At 52.0% G+C, this 14,700-nt stretch overlaps 1 protein-coding gene across 5 annotated transcripts in view; it reads right to left on the reverse strand.

Moving 5' to 3' along the window:
- The window catches only part of GAS7 (growth arrest specific 7), a 204,568-nt gene that overhangs the window by 145,527 nt on the left and 44,341 nt on the right, over positions 1–14,700 (reverse strand). For 2 of the 5 annotated variants that reach the window (XM_012185726.5, XM_060395427.1), the window contains exon 1: positions 821–14,700. This exon is cut by the window's right edge and continues 44,341 nt beyond it. The exons of 2 other annotated variants lie outside the window; for them this stretch is intronic. In XM_012185726.5, coding sequence (XP_012041116.1) covers positions 821–834 — 14 coding nt within the window. In that variant the 5' untranslated portion in view covers positions 835–14,700. One more of the 5 variants, XM_042255665.2, reaches the window with a different exon arrangement.

Genomic DNA, 14,700 nt, shown 5'->3' on the forward strand with positions numbered 1-14,700 from the left:
CTTCTTTGCTCTGTGCCACTCAATGCAGTGTGGTTCCCAGACGTATGTTGCTTTTTTAAAGTTAAAACAGTGACAACTAAAATAAAATGTGAAATTCGGTTCCTACTGAGCTGTCACATGGAGCTGGTGGCCACATGACCAGAACAGATGACCAGGAAATGACCAGAACATTTCCATCGCTGCAGATTAAGCTTGGACCTCGCTGCCCTAGCTGCTCCTTGGAAAAAGTTCGGTCCTTCCTCGTGGCTTTGGCATGGGCTGTTACCTCTGCCTTTCCCCCAGCAATTCGTTCCCATGGCCGGATCCAGACATCAGCTTAAGTGGGAGGTTCTCCCACAAGCACCGATCTAAAGCCACCATTTAGTCACTTCCAACCACAGGAACCAATTTAATCCTGCACAGCATTTACCACGGGCTGAAGCCCTCCTTGTTTATTTGGGTTTGTCTGCTTATTGCCCAACTCCAGCCCCGCCTCCTCACCCCGAAGCAGACTTCCAGCATCAGGAACCTTGTCCGGCTGGCTCACAGCATTCCGGCGCCCGACACACCTGCTCAATTAGTATTAACTGACTGTGAGACCTACGCCACTCAGATTTCCTCTTAAATCACCCTTTCTCCACCTTCCCCGCCACCACCCAGCCCTCATCCCCGCTGATGACACTGCAGACAGAAAGAATCCTGCCTCCGCCCTATCCTAAGCCTGCAAACACTCGCAGGTAAATCTTGTCAAGTGCTCCTCCCGTCAGCCCAGTTCCCCGTTCCTGTCCCTTCTGGCCCCAAACGGCCTCCGTGTCCCCACAGGCGGCAGGCCTGTCCCCACCTCTGCACTGCCATCGAGTCTTCCACTCTGCTTGGCGCACCCTCCCTGCTTCTCCATGCAGCCGCGCCTTCGCCTGCCTCCCAGGTGTGGCTCAGGTGGCAGCTGCTTCTGCAGACACCGGCCCCTCCTCTGGTCTCCTCCAGCACTTCCTGTCTGCAGCCCGGCTTCGGTGCTTACTCACGGAAGACAAGACGTTTCACCTCCCACACATACCCACCCCCGCCCCCCGCAGCACACACATATTATCATCCCCGAGACGACTCCTAAGAGGGGTGCTTCTCAAACTTCACTGAGGAGCAGAGTCAATGAAGAGTTCACAAAGGGCACAAGGTCAAGGCTTATGGACACAGGATAAGATCTGGGCCTCTGGGCTTTCCCCACAATTCCCAGGTGATGCAGAGACCCAACTGTAAGCTGCAGCATCACTTTCTTTTTTCTTTTTTTAATGTATATTTGACTTACAATGTTAATTTCTGCTGTATAGCAAAGTGATGTAGTTATACATATATAAACATTTTCTTTCATATTCTTTTCCATTATGGTTTATCATGGATATTAAATATAGTCCCCTATGTGATAGAGTAGGACCTTGTTGCTTGTCCACCCTATATATAATAGTTTGCATTTGCTAACCCCAAACTCCCAGTCCATCCCTCTCCCACCCCACTCCTTAGCAACCACTTGTCTGTTCCGTATGTGAGTCTGTTTCTCTTTTGCAGATAAACTCATTTGTGTCCTATTCTAGATTCCACATATAAGTGATATACGGGATTTGTCTCTTTCTTCACTTAGTATGATAATCTCTAGTCCACCCTTGAGAGTTCCTTGGACTGCAAGGTGATCAAACCAGTCAATCCTAAAGGAAATCAGTCCTAAATATTCATTGGAAGGACTGATGCTGAAACTCTAATACTTTGGCCACCTGATGCAAAGAACTGGCTCATTGGAAAAGACCCTGATGCTGGGGAAGATTGAAGACAGCAAGGAGGAGAAGGGGACGACAGAGGATGAGATGGTTGGATGGCATCACTGACTCGATGGACATGAGTTTGAGCAAGCTCTGGGAGTTGGTGAAGGATAGGGAAGCCTGGCGTGCTGCAGTCCATGGGGTCACGAAAAGTGGGACAGGACTGAGCAACTGAACTGAACTGAGTCCATCCATGCTGCTGCAAATGGCATGATTTTATTCTTCTTTATGGCTGAATCATATTCCATTGTATATATGTACTACATCTTTATCCATTCGTCTGTCCACCGGCATTTAGGAGTCCGTGTCTTGGCCACTGTAAACAGCGAGCTGCACTGATTTAGAACATCAGACCTTCAAGGAATGGTTCAAGTCTTGGCCATTTCCACCAATAGGGAACACCTGGGAAGGGCCTGACTTGGTGAATGACGTTCTCTCACACAAACTTCCTCTTCTACAAGTACTGAAAGCTACCCCCTGGAGCAGGCTGAAAAACAGGCCCCCAAAAGGAGCGACATCTTAATCTCTGGAACCTGCAAAAAGAAAAAAGGGACGTGCCAGGTGTAATTGAGCCAAGGAATCTGAGATGAGAAGGTTATCTGGCTGGACCCTAAATATACTCACAAGGGTCCTTGTAAGAAGGAGACAAGGTCAAAGAGGGAAGGAAGCCAACGTGAGGCCAGAAATGGGGAGAAAAAGCAATAGGGCATGCAGCCCAAGTCCTGGAAGGAGCTTCTAGAAGATGGAAAAAGAAAGGAATGGATGCCCCTCTGGATCCCCCGGGAGAAGCCAGTCTTGGGACACTGATTTTAACCTCATGACTCACCTCAGACTTTGGCTCTTCAGATCTATGGAAGGGATGTGAACTAACACCTCCTTGTCTGTAACAGGGCGAGGTAAAGTTCTAAGTGCCCAAGGATCATGACTTTCTGCTTATTTCATTATTGAAAAGACAACACGAGACGCTCCATTCGAACAGGGCTGGCTTGTTCTGTTCACACCTATGCCCACAAGGCCCAGATCAGGGTCTGCCATGGACATCTGTGGATATCAAAATTCCTCCAAGAAGGCACACTGGTGAAAGGAGGCACGAAGGCGTTTTAAAAAAACAAACAAACGAACAAAAGATGCTCTTTCCATTGATTTATTGTTACAGGGTTTAAAAACACAGCAGCAGCAGCAAGGTGAAGAGGAGGAAGCCATCACAGTGTGAAGGGGAGTAAAGACACATGTACATTTGCAAACATCTGCATGATTTCCTCCACACCCACAAGAAAGTGATAACTTGCTCACTTCTGAGAGGTGAACTGAGAGGTAGAGGACGAGGTAAGAGGTAGGCCAATGTTCACTATTTTTTAGTGCTTATGAAATGTCAGAATTCATCTATATGTTACCTGTTCAGTAAAAAATGTTCTCATGTCACTTCAGTCATGTCTGACTCTTTGCAACCCCATGGAGCCTGCCAGGCTCCTCTGTCCATGGGATTCTTCAGGCAAGAATACTGGAGTGGGTTGCCATGCCCTCCTCCAGCAGATCTTCCTGAACTAGGGATCTAACCTGCATCTCTCATGTCTCCTGCATTAACAGGCGGGTTCTTTACCCCTAGCACCACCTGGGAAGCCTGCTGTATTTCTTAGTGCTCATCAAATGTCAGAATTCATCTATATATGACATATTCAGTAAGAATAAAACCAACAAAGAGACATTCCTGGGATATGCACTCAACAAAGAGTTTAAAACCTACCCCATGCACCTCCTTCTGCATGGATGTTACAACCTCGGTGGGAAGACGGCACCTGCCAGGTGAGCAGGCCCAGGGGACCAGCTGCACAGCAAGCAGCCTCAAGTCAACCCCTCGGCCCTCCCGGTGCCACAGATGCCCTGTCCACTCCCCTGTGGTCCAGGGCCTCCAAGGAGGAAAAGGAGGAGTCCCTTAAACCCTGGTCCTCAGCAAACTCAGGCTGTGTTCCAGCCCTGGAAGTGATCAGGGCTGCTCTGGCCCCTGCCTAAGTCCTGGTTTCTGGGTCCATTTCCGGACCAGGGTGCCACCCTACCCCAGGGTGCCCATCGCCATGGCGATGATGCCCCGCCAGCCTCTCAAGCTAGGGGAGCAAATGTAAGCGGGTTCCACGGCTGCATCCGATAATCACTATGGACACCAGCCCGTATCAGGTCTGCGTCCAATTAGCCACCCCCACAACAACACCATGGCAACGAAGGTAATATTATTGTTCCACGAAGAGAGAGAGAAACACACACACATACACACACAATGTGTTGTACAGCAGCTTTCACAGCCACAGAGATATCACTTCTCCACACCCTATGACTTCTGCCTCTCACTTCCCGACGACGATGCAGCTCCTCTGATGGGAAGTCACAGGCAATTACCTCTCCGCACCCTCCATGCTGTGCGCCCTTCACAGGAAACAGCATAAGTCCCGGGCAAGCTGGGTGCAGAGGCTGCGAGCCTCCCTCCCTCTGCCTCCTCCGGGAGGCAAGGAGGCCGGCCAGAGGCAGGATGGCCTCCAGGTAAAGCTCCAAGCTGCCCTCTGTCTCTCTGGCTGTCTGTGTGGCTGGCTAGCTGGCTTCTCCATGCCAGACCCAAGCAGGGCGCTGGGGTTTTGGTGGCTGCAGCCCTGAGCCACACACTAATCTTCAGGCCCAAATGTGGAAAGCATTAACCCAAATGGAAAGACATAAATCAGGATGGAGCCGATGCACTGAGGAAAACAACTCTGCTCCGAGAGCCTGGGCTGTTGCACAAGAGCAGAGTGAGTCACCCGCCAGCAGGGGGAGGACCACGCAGGGAGGAGGGAGGGGAGCCCTATGGGATGGGCGCGTGGATGGATGGGAGGGTGGAGTGGTGCAAAAACACAGCTGTAGGCTCATCACTAACCGCACTTCATCAGCAGCCTGCGGGGAGGGGGGCAAAAATGCTACCTCCCCTCCCCAGTCCAGGAAGCCTTTCAAACCGTGTCCTCCCTGGAGAAGACAGCAGGAAGGGGTCTTCCCAGCAGCCAGCCGGCCGCCCTTTGCACCCTGCAGCTGCGTCCCGGGGAAGCAAGCCTCAGGCCCTCTAAAAAGGAGGTCTTCTGTATCCTTTGCTCCTCCCTGGCCATGTGCCGTGTCATTTTGGGGTCCTCAAGCCCAGATGCCCATCGTGGGCTTGAACAGCAGCTTTACAGCTGCTGTTCAACACAATTCTTGTCCTACCTGCTTGCCCATCACTACTGTTTCAGATCTTCCCTTCTTCCAAACACTCCATCTTCCACCCAAGCTGCTGGGGACAAGACCATCCCTACTCCCTGGGGAGAATCTCCAGACTTCCTGTAAGACCCTGCCTCACCCACCAACTCCTCTGCCAAGAGAAAGGAGGGTTTCCCTGGTGGCTCAGACAGTAAAGAATCGGCCTGCAATGCAGGAGACTTGGGTGTGATCCCTGGGTCGGGAAGATCCCCTGGGAATGGCTACCCACTCCAGTATTCTTGCCTGGAGAATCCTCTGCCAAGACTTTCCAGCTTTCAAGTTCTAAGCACCTGCTCTGAGCAGGCCCTGCTATCCCTGGGTGTGGCCTCAGGGAGGAGGAGCCCTAAAGAGATAACTGCTGGAGAGTGGAAGCACTGGGAGGTCTGAGCCCTCCGAGCTCTAGAAATTACCCATAGCTTTTAGCAGGACCCCTCCTCACCTCACTCTGATGAAATAAGGTTGTGTTTAGAGATCAACAAGGTCTCTTAGGCTCTGACAATGCTACATTGTAACATTAACGGAACTCACACCCCTGTGAGTAGAGACACGACAGCTGGATAAATGAGTAAATGAGTCAGTTTTGTTGAAAGGTGACAAGGGATGGAGAAAAAAAACCGAGTAGGGTAAAGGGGTGGGCACAGTGGGGTGAGCAAGAGACTCAAAAGTGATGAAAGCGTGGGCTAGTTTCTGCTGGCTGCCGCACCAAATTATCACAAACTAGCTGACTTCCCAGGGCTCAGTGGTAAAGAATCTGCCTGTCAATGCAGGAGATGTGGGTTTGATCCTTGGGTCAGGAAGATCCCCTGGAGAAGGAAATCGCAACCCACTCCAGTACTCTTGCCTGGGAAATCCCACAGACAGAGCCCGCAGGCTGTAGTCCTTGGGGGCTGCTAAAGAGTCCGATGTGACTCAGTGGCTAAACAATAACAACAAGCAGGAAGCTCAAAGTTACAATGTAATGTGCTGTCTTCCAGTTCTGGAGTCAGAGGCCTAGAAAGGGGTCATGGTACTGGCAAGGCAGTTCCTTCACAAGGCCCTAAAGAGAACCTGCTTCCGTGCCTCTCCTCTCAGCTTCTAGACGCTGCCCGCATTCCCTGGTTTGAGGCCCCTTCCCACACCCTCAATCTCTAACTTCTGCCGTCACATCCACTCCAGACCTGACCCTCCCGCCTGCCTCTTCTACAGATCCTTGTCCTTACACTGGACCCACCGGAATAATCCAAAACCACACCTCATCACAAGAGCCTTCATTTACTCACACCTGCAGAATCCCATCTGCCTTGTAAGGTAATGTCCCCACAGGCTCTGGGGACTAGGCCGTGGACATCTGTGGACACCATTACTCAGTCCACTGCAGGGAGGGAGCCACGCGGGCTGCCAGGACCCTGAGGAGGAAGCGTGCCTGGAGCAGCTGCAGGAGGGCCAGAGAGGCAGGGTGAGGGAGGTGAGCGAATGAGGGGCAGAGAGGCCCCAGAGTCAGGGCAGTCACGTGTCTGGCTGTGTGGCTCCTTGTCAGCTGCTGTGGGGACCTCGTCAGCATTTACTCTGCTATCACAGGGGCCCATCCAGATGTTCTGAGTCAGGAGGCGACTGTTCAAATCAAAGGGTATGATGCTGGTGGTTGTGGCTCAGAGCAAAATGATAGTGGTGGGGGTGGTGAGGAGTGGTTGGATTTTTTTTGTTTTTTAAGTTGTATCTGGAAGGAGGAGCTCACATGCTTACCTGACAAACCAAATACAGGACGTGAGAGAAAGCGGCGGGAGGGGGCGGTCAAGGTTTTTGGCCAGAGCGGCTGAAGCAACAGACTTGGAGTTCGCTGAGCAGGACAGGCTGCGGGTGGCGTGGACAGGCTGAATGGCAGTGCCAGCTGGATATGGGTCAGGAGGTCAGGGGCAAAACTGATGAGCTCAAGCTGGAAATGGACTTGCTGGCCACAGCTGAAGGCTCTCACGGGGGTGCTGCCAGGGATCTGGACTGGACCCAACCACCAGGCTAAGGACTGGGGTCTGGGTTTGATCCTGAGAGTAATGGGACACGCCTGGGCCCTGCGGCAACCCAGGGTGTAGGGCCAGCCAGGATGACCACGGTTAATCCTCTGGGTCAGGCACCAGTTGCAAGACAAGACAGATGCTGAGTCAACAGGGATTTTGTCTCAGCCTACCATTGCTAAATCTGGAATTTTTCGACTTCTCATAGCCCGGAGGGTGGAATCTGAGTTGTGGGGATGGGGGGCCAGGGCGGCAGTGGAGGTTGCGGGGGCGGGGGGGGGGAGTTAGGCGGGATTCAGGAATGCCGTCTGACTGCAGACTCCAGGATCCTCAGTTGAGGAGAGCTCACCTCACTACTGGTCTGGTTCCGGTTGGCCCCCAGGGGTCCTCACTGTCCAGCCCACGAGTCCTAGAAAGCCCTTCTGTGTCCGAGCTGCTGGACAGTATCAACATGGCCCTACCCGAGAGGCCCAGGAAATCAGGAGGACAAAGAGGGCCAAGGGCAGGTGGCCAGACCGTGTGGGCCCCTCCCAGGGGACGCAGGCCTGCCCCCTCCCTGAGGACAACATGTTCCAACATCTACGGCAAGCAGATCCTCAGGGACAGACAGCACAAGCCAAGCCCTTCTCTGGCACATTCATCCATTCATTCATTTGACAAATATTTAGTGAGTACCTACCCAGGGTCAGGCACTGCTCCGAAACATCTGGGGCATGTCAGTGATCAAAGAGAAGGGGAAAACCCTGCCTGCATGGACTACTGACTTCTGCATGGGGATAGAGGGAGCAGACAGTAAAAATCAATAAATACTGAGCTGGCCAAGTTGTTCAGATATTTTTTGGCCAACTCAATAAATAAACTATAAAGAATAGTAGAATAGTGATGAAGGGGCTTCCCTGGTGGCTCAGCGGTAAAGAATTTGCCTGCCAGTGCAGGAGACATGGGTTCGATCCCTGATCCGAGAAGATCGCATATGCTAAGGAGCAACTAAGTCCGTGGGCCACAGCTACTGAGCCTGTGCTCCAGAGCCTGGGAGCCTGTGCACCCTAGAGCCTGGGGTCCAACAAGAAAAGCCACCACAATGAGGAGCCCCTTCTCGCTACAACTAGAGAAATGCCTGAGCAGCAATGAAGACCCAGCACAGCCAAAAATAAATAGATAGATAAAATTATTTTAAAAAAGAAGGTGATGGAAGAAAACAAATAAAACAAGGGGAATCAGGAGTTCAGAGCGGACTGGGATGGTGGGCAGCAATTCTAACTGGTTCAAAATATTACGATTGTTTCCAAGAAGAAACAACTTCTTTCCAGGAAGAACTGTCTAGCTGTTCAGCCTCCTTCTTTCTTTCCCTCAAACAGTCACTGAGTGCTCACCGGAGGTCATCCCCGGGCACAGCCCTGCTTTCATGAAGATGCTTTCTTTTACATTTTATTTCTTTCTTTTCAGCATTTCTTTCTTTTACAGTTTATTATATTTTATTACACATTTTATCCAAGGAGACAGAAGTTAAAGGCAGTAACTCCAGAAGGGTGACAAAAGAGCAAAAGCTCACCATCCACAGGATTTCTGCAACATGCCAATCACAACGGAGACTTCCCCTCCCCTCAAGAGTGCCGGATTGTTCGTCAAAGGGCCTGGCCCACGTTCTCCCTCCCACTTCACGCCCCCATCACCACCTGGACCTGGGTTAGCGGAAGTCACAACTCAGTGGTCTCTGCGGAAGCTGGCCACAGACTGTCCTTACGCCCTGCCTGGTCACCATCCCAAAGCATCAACTGGTTTTAGGGCCTCTGGACGCACTTGTTCGTTCCATGTTGCAGACCAACACGTTCCCAAGGAGCACCATCCCCTCCCCTCCACTCTGAGCATCTCTGTAGAGCAGATTCTGATTCTTCTTGCCCAGCTGTGGTCCCCAGCCCACGGCAGCCCGGGGGCAGAGGATGACGTGCAGGACATCACACTTAGGCCATCTGGGGACCAAAAGCATTTGGCAGCTCAAGTCTCTGACCACAATTTGGGACTCTCTTATCAGTGGCACTAACCACTGGGGGACTGCAAGTGAACTGAGCACAAAGGCTCTTCCTGTGGAGCAAAGTCAAGACTGGCCTTTGATGCACACCCTTGACAGTCTTTGGGCCTCTGGACCATCCATCTCCTTCCACTGTTCATCCAGCGGGACCAGGGCAGGCCCCAGGCTCCCTCTGCCCTGCCATAAACCCTCCAGTCTCATTTCCCTCCAGAAATGGAGGAGACTTGAGAAGATGGGGCACCGTCAGTTTCCCATCCTGCCCTGTTATTGCATGTGTGCGCTAAGTCACTTCATTCGTGTCTGACTCTTTGCGACCCAATGAACTGTGGCCCGCCAGGCTCCTCTGTCCATGGGATTCTCCAGGCAAGAATACTGGAGTGAGTTGCCATGCCCACCTCCAGGGGATCTTCCGGGAGCAGGAATTGAACCTGCATCTCTCATATCTCCTACATAAGCAGGTGGGTTCTTTACCATTAGCGTCTTTACCACTGGGAAGCCCTGATACGGAGTCTCCCCTAAATGGTTCAGCTAGACCAGGACTCAATCCCCAGACCCTGGTGATGACTCTCAGCAGAGATGCTCTGAGCTCCACACCTTACAGCTGCACTGAGTTGTGGGGGCTCCATGCCCCTCTGTGGCAGGCATGTACAAAATCAATACAGCAACCAGTCATTCGGGTCACACACTCTGGAGAGAGATGGCAGGGGTACAAATCCTGTCGCCGACTGGGGGACCCTGAAGAAATGATTTCACTGCTCTGTGACTCAATTTCCTCATAAAACAGACGTGGTAGTACTCATAGGTTTATTGCAAGGATGAAATGAGTGAATAAATAAATGTACAGTCTCTAGAACAGCACCTGAAAAACAAGTGCTACGTCAATGCTGTCTCGTGTTATTAATTTTTTTTTAATTTTATGTTTTGGCCACACTGTGTGACATATGAGGTCTTAGTCCCCCAACCAGGGATTGAATCAGTGCCCCCTTGCAGCAGAAATGCAGAGTCCTAACCACCAGACCACCAGGGAAGTCCCTATTTAAATATTTTTGATTGGACAGATCTGTTTTAAAATAGCCTAGCCACCTGTGTAACCTGGCTGCCAGTGCTAGAGAGGTAAGGGACACTGGTTTGATCCCTAGGACAGGAAGATCCCCTGGAGGAGGGCATGGCAACCCACTCCATTATTCTTGCCTGGAGAATCCCATGGACAGAGGAGCCTGGTGGGCTACAATCCAAAGGGTCGTTAAAGAGTCAGACAGGACTGAAGCGACTTAGCATACATGCACGCACCCATCGGTGAGGCCACAGGCTTGTGACTTAGTTAAGAGTATGGGAGTATTGAAGATCTAACTGTGGCCCACTGAGACTGCTTGCTTCTTCTTCATCAACCTTTCCCCTGCTTCTCCAATCCCAGACTTTCCAGTGAAATTTCAGAAGTCCAGGTGCTTCCTGGGGGCCTCCAGCACCCCAGTAAGGAACTTGGCAACCCTCCCACCCAGGGCTCAGCACAGCCATCTCAAAATTCACTAAGACCCATTCTTTCAGGGGAAGACTTAGGAAGCGGTGGGCTGAGGGCTGCCTGGAGCCCTTTGGACCCCTGACACAAGGCCCCCAAAGCACGTGGCAAGAGCCTGACCTCTCACTAAAGGTCACACAACATCCACTCTCATTAGCACCATCAAACCCCATGCCCCAAGGGCCATCGGCACCATAGCCCTTGCAGCTGGCAAGACGGAAGGAAAAGAACATCAGAGGACATGACTTACTGATGAGCTCTATGACCCGACCCCTGAGAGTGGACTTTCCCACCTGTGAACGTGGTCCTCTGCCTCTCCCAGACCCAACCCGGGGACGGTGCTTTGGAAACTCAAACGGTCAGCAGTGGCATCTGCCTTCATCCCGCCCTCCCACTGAAGACTCACAAACAGTGCTTTCTTCCTGAGAGAGGAACCAGCGTCTATGCCAGCATTTCTTAGAGGGACCCAGTCAACCTTCACTGGCAGCACATCGCCCCAAAACACCTGGGTTGACGTGTGTGGCAGGTTTGGTTAACAACCATGGGAGGGAGGGTGGAAAGCCCCCAGTGCAAAGTGGAAAACCCTGGCTCCCAACCACGCCTACACTGCACAAACCAGTTACTGACAACCATGAACCTTGGCTTTTCTCACCCCGTAAACCCCAAACACAACTGGACATGCTGTCAAATTAACTGAAATACGTGTAAATGTGCAGGCTGAGATCTCTGGGTTTTTTTTAAGAGTAAATGGGGGACCCCATATTCAAACACATATTTTAATATCTCTTTACTTGAATGTCTTTAGATGGGACCCTCAAGGTTTCCACAGCCTCAACACTCATGAGTCACCTGTTGGACTCTGGAAAAAGCACTGAAAACTATATTCAAAATCAGCAGGGTCCCAGGGTTCCCACGCTCAACACAAGTCCCTGGAGAACATGCTCAACACAGATTTCAGGGCTCCAATGCTTTCTGATCGAGCAGGTCGATGGCTGATGCTGGTCCAAGGACCATAGTTTGAAAAGCCTGGCCTTAGAATTTGAAGGCTAGAAAGGGCACCAGGAATCCCCCAACACGATCACATGAAGAGCCAGGGGACACTCCATGCCCTGGATCTGGTTAACAGCTCCTGGTTCAGTCCTGCTGTCGGCCTGAGGCAAGGTTGTTCCGGCTCCTACCTCAGACACAGGCAGTGCTGGAGAAGATTCTTGAGAGTCCCTCGGACAGCAAGGAGATCAAACCAGTCAATCCTAAGGGAAATGAACCCTGAATTTCATTGAAAGGACTGATGCTGAAGCTGAAGCTCTAATACTTTGGCCACTTGATGTGAAGAGCCAAGTCACTGGAAAAGACCCTGATGCTGGGAAAGATGGAAGGCAAAAGGAGAAGAGGGCGGCAGAGGACGAGAAGGTTAGACAGCATCCCCGACTCAACGGACATGAGTTTGAGTGCGCCCCGGGAAGTGGTGAAGGACAGGGAAGCCTGGCATGCTGCAGCCCATGGGGTCGCAGAGTTGGACACAACTGAACAACGAAGGCAGGGGCCCCAGCACGCCGCCACCACTCTGCCTGAGGCCCCTGCTGCTTCCTGCCTCCTGTCCCTTGGGGTGGCAGGAAGAGTCCCCCGGGCCCCCTGCCTTCAACACTCAGCCCCCTGGATGGCCTCCTCTTGGTCTCCGCTCCTAGCCACAGCTCCAGCCCTTCCTTCCAGGAAAAGGCAGGCCTGGCTGCTCACAGGAGGTCTCACGGCTGGGAGGGTGGAGAGGCCCTCCCGGGGAAGGCAAGGGGCACCACAGAGCTTGGGGGAACTGATCCAGGCCAGGCGCCTCCATCCTGAGCAGAGCCTGGAGACAGAGGGCTCTGGGCAGTGGGTGGAGGGCCGGGCAGGCACGCACACTGCACCAGTGTCCCCGCCACACAATGTACAAGGGGCTGGCGGGGCAGGCGGCCAGGGCCCACTCATGCCAGTACCATCTGGGAGCCCTTGCCAGGCCTCGGAGGCCTGGCTGAAGAAGCTGGACTCTGTCCTGGGGCACAGTCAGGCTCTATTCTTATCTCAAGGGGGAAAGCGTGACTCTCCTTGCAGGGAACGGGGGCCCCCGGCGAGGTGGGGGAGGAAAACAGGGCCCTCACTGTGCCCGAGAAGGCTCCCCACTTGCCCCCCCAGCTCTGACTGGCCCCTGGTGCCAGGGTCTTGCACGAGCCGCCAACAAGGACAGGACAGGCCAGGCTGAAGGTGGACAAGGAAGAGCACAGCCCAGAGAAGACCGGCCCTCATCCACCGCAAGACTCAGAAAACCGCATACACGGGTCCTAAGTGAGACCTACTAAGTGAGACCTGGGCTTCCTGGCTGGTGCTAGTGGTGAAGAAACCGCCAACCAGCGCAGGAGACATAAGAGACTCGGGTTCAATCCCTGGGTCAGGAAGATCCCCCAGAGCAGGAAACGGCAACCCACTTGAGTATTCTTGCCTGGAAAATCCCATGGACAGAGGAGCCTGGTGGGCTATGGTCCATGGGGTCTCAAAGAATCAGGCACAACTGAGCATCTGAGCATGGGGATTTGGGGAAGTGAGATTCAACAGGACAGGTCCCAGAAGTAAGAAACACAGCCTCCATGACACAGTTACTGACCGAATCCAAAGGAAAGGGCCCAGATATCCTATGCCCTGCCGGCCCCCTGCCCAACCACCCCAGGCACAAATCCTATTGGCAGATATGGGCCCCACTCACCTAACCAACAGCATCATTTGGAGGTGGCAACAGATCTCATTAAGACCTCCTTTCAGTCTGACAGAAGGAGCCACAGTGATTCTGACACACGTTCATTCAACCTTCCAGGTGTCTGAGCGGTGGAAAGCAACCCACTGAAGAGCCTAGGTTACCACCAGGGACTCAAAGACTCAAATCACTCACAGGTCGAGTCTGCAGGTACAAAGGCGCCCCATGGTGGATGTGGTGCCAGGGGTGAGGGGGATGGGGGGAGAAGTTACATGCACTGGAATAACTGAGGGAGACCTGAAAATAAAGACCTAGATGGGTGGGATCGAGCAGGGCGGGAGGGAGGCTCCAGCGGGAGGGGATATATGTATACATGCAGCTGATCTACTTTGTTGTACAGCAGAAACCAAGACAACAATTATAATTAAAGCAATTATGTGTGTGCTTGGTCACTCAGTCGTGTCCAGCTCTTTGCAGCCCCATGGACCGTAGCCCACCAGGCTCCTCTGTCTATGGAGATTCTCGAGGAGTGAGAATACTGGAGTGGGTTAACTACCCTCCAATTAAAAAAAAAAAAAAGGAAAGGAAGAAACGGATATTTACTCATCACCCACTATGTGCCAAGTATATAAATCTGTGAGTTAAGTATTACTGTTCCCATTTTAAAGATTAGAAAATAAGAGTCACTGAGAAGACAAGAGATTTTTCCTAGGTAATTAAGGGCAGGGAAGCCAGGCGTGCTGCAGTTCATGGGGTCACAACGAGTCGGTCATGACGGAACAGCAATGAAGCACAGAGCCAAGATTCAGACTTCAGCCTCCAAGTCTAGCCTTCCCTCCATTATAGCAGCCCGCTTCCTGGGAGTGGCAGGGTGCTAACTGGGTCCTGAAGGATGGGCAAAAGCAAGGCATGGTGGAGAGAGATTGATGTTGGAGAGGGAGCAGGTGTCTCTGGCATAAGGGTGTTGGCAGAACACACGGCCACCAGTTTCTCTTTGACGTTTTTCTCCTTTAGGCCTGCAAATGCCAGTCTTGCCCAGTGAATGGTGCAGCAGGCACTCTCGAGGGACTTTCCTGGGGGTCCAGTGGTTAAGGCTTCACTTTCCAATGCAGAAGGTGCAGGTTCAATCCCTGCTCAGGGAGCTGGCATCCCACATGCCTCACAGCCAAAAAAAACAAAACATAAAACAGAAGCAACATTGTGACGAATTCAATATAGACTTTAAAGAAAAAAAAATGTACACCATAGGCCTAATTGGAAACTACCAGGAAAAGATGCCTCAGGAGGTACACTGACTTCAGTGATCTTAATAATAGGAAAAAAAGAAAAAGAAAGCAACCTCAGTGTCCATCACTAGCGGATTAGAAGTAATAAATAGTTTATCCAAACAATGAACTAAAAGCAAACACTAA

The sequence above is a fragment of the Ovis aries genome, chromosome 11 (assembly GCF_016772045.2).
Source record: "Ovis aries strain OAR_USU_Benz2616 breed Rambouillet chromosome 11, ARS-UI_Ramb_v3.0, whole genome shotgun sequence".
NCBI lineage: Eukaryota > Metazoa > Chordata > Mammalia > Artiodactyla > Bovidae > Ovis > Ovis aries.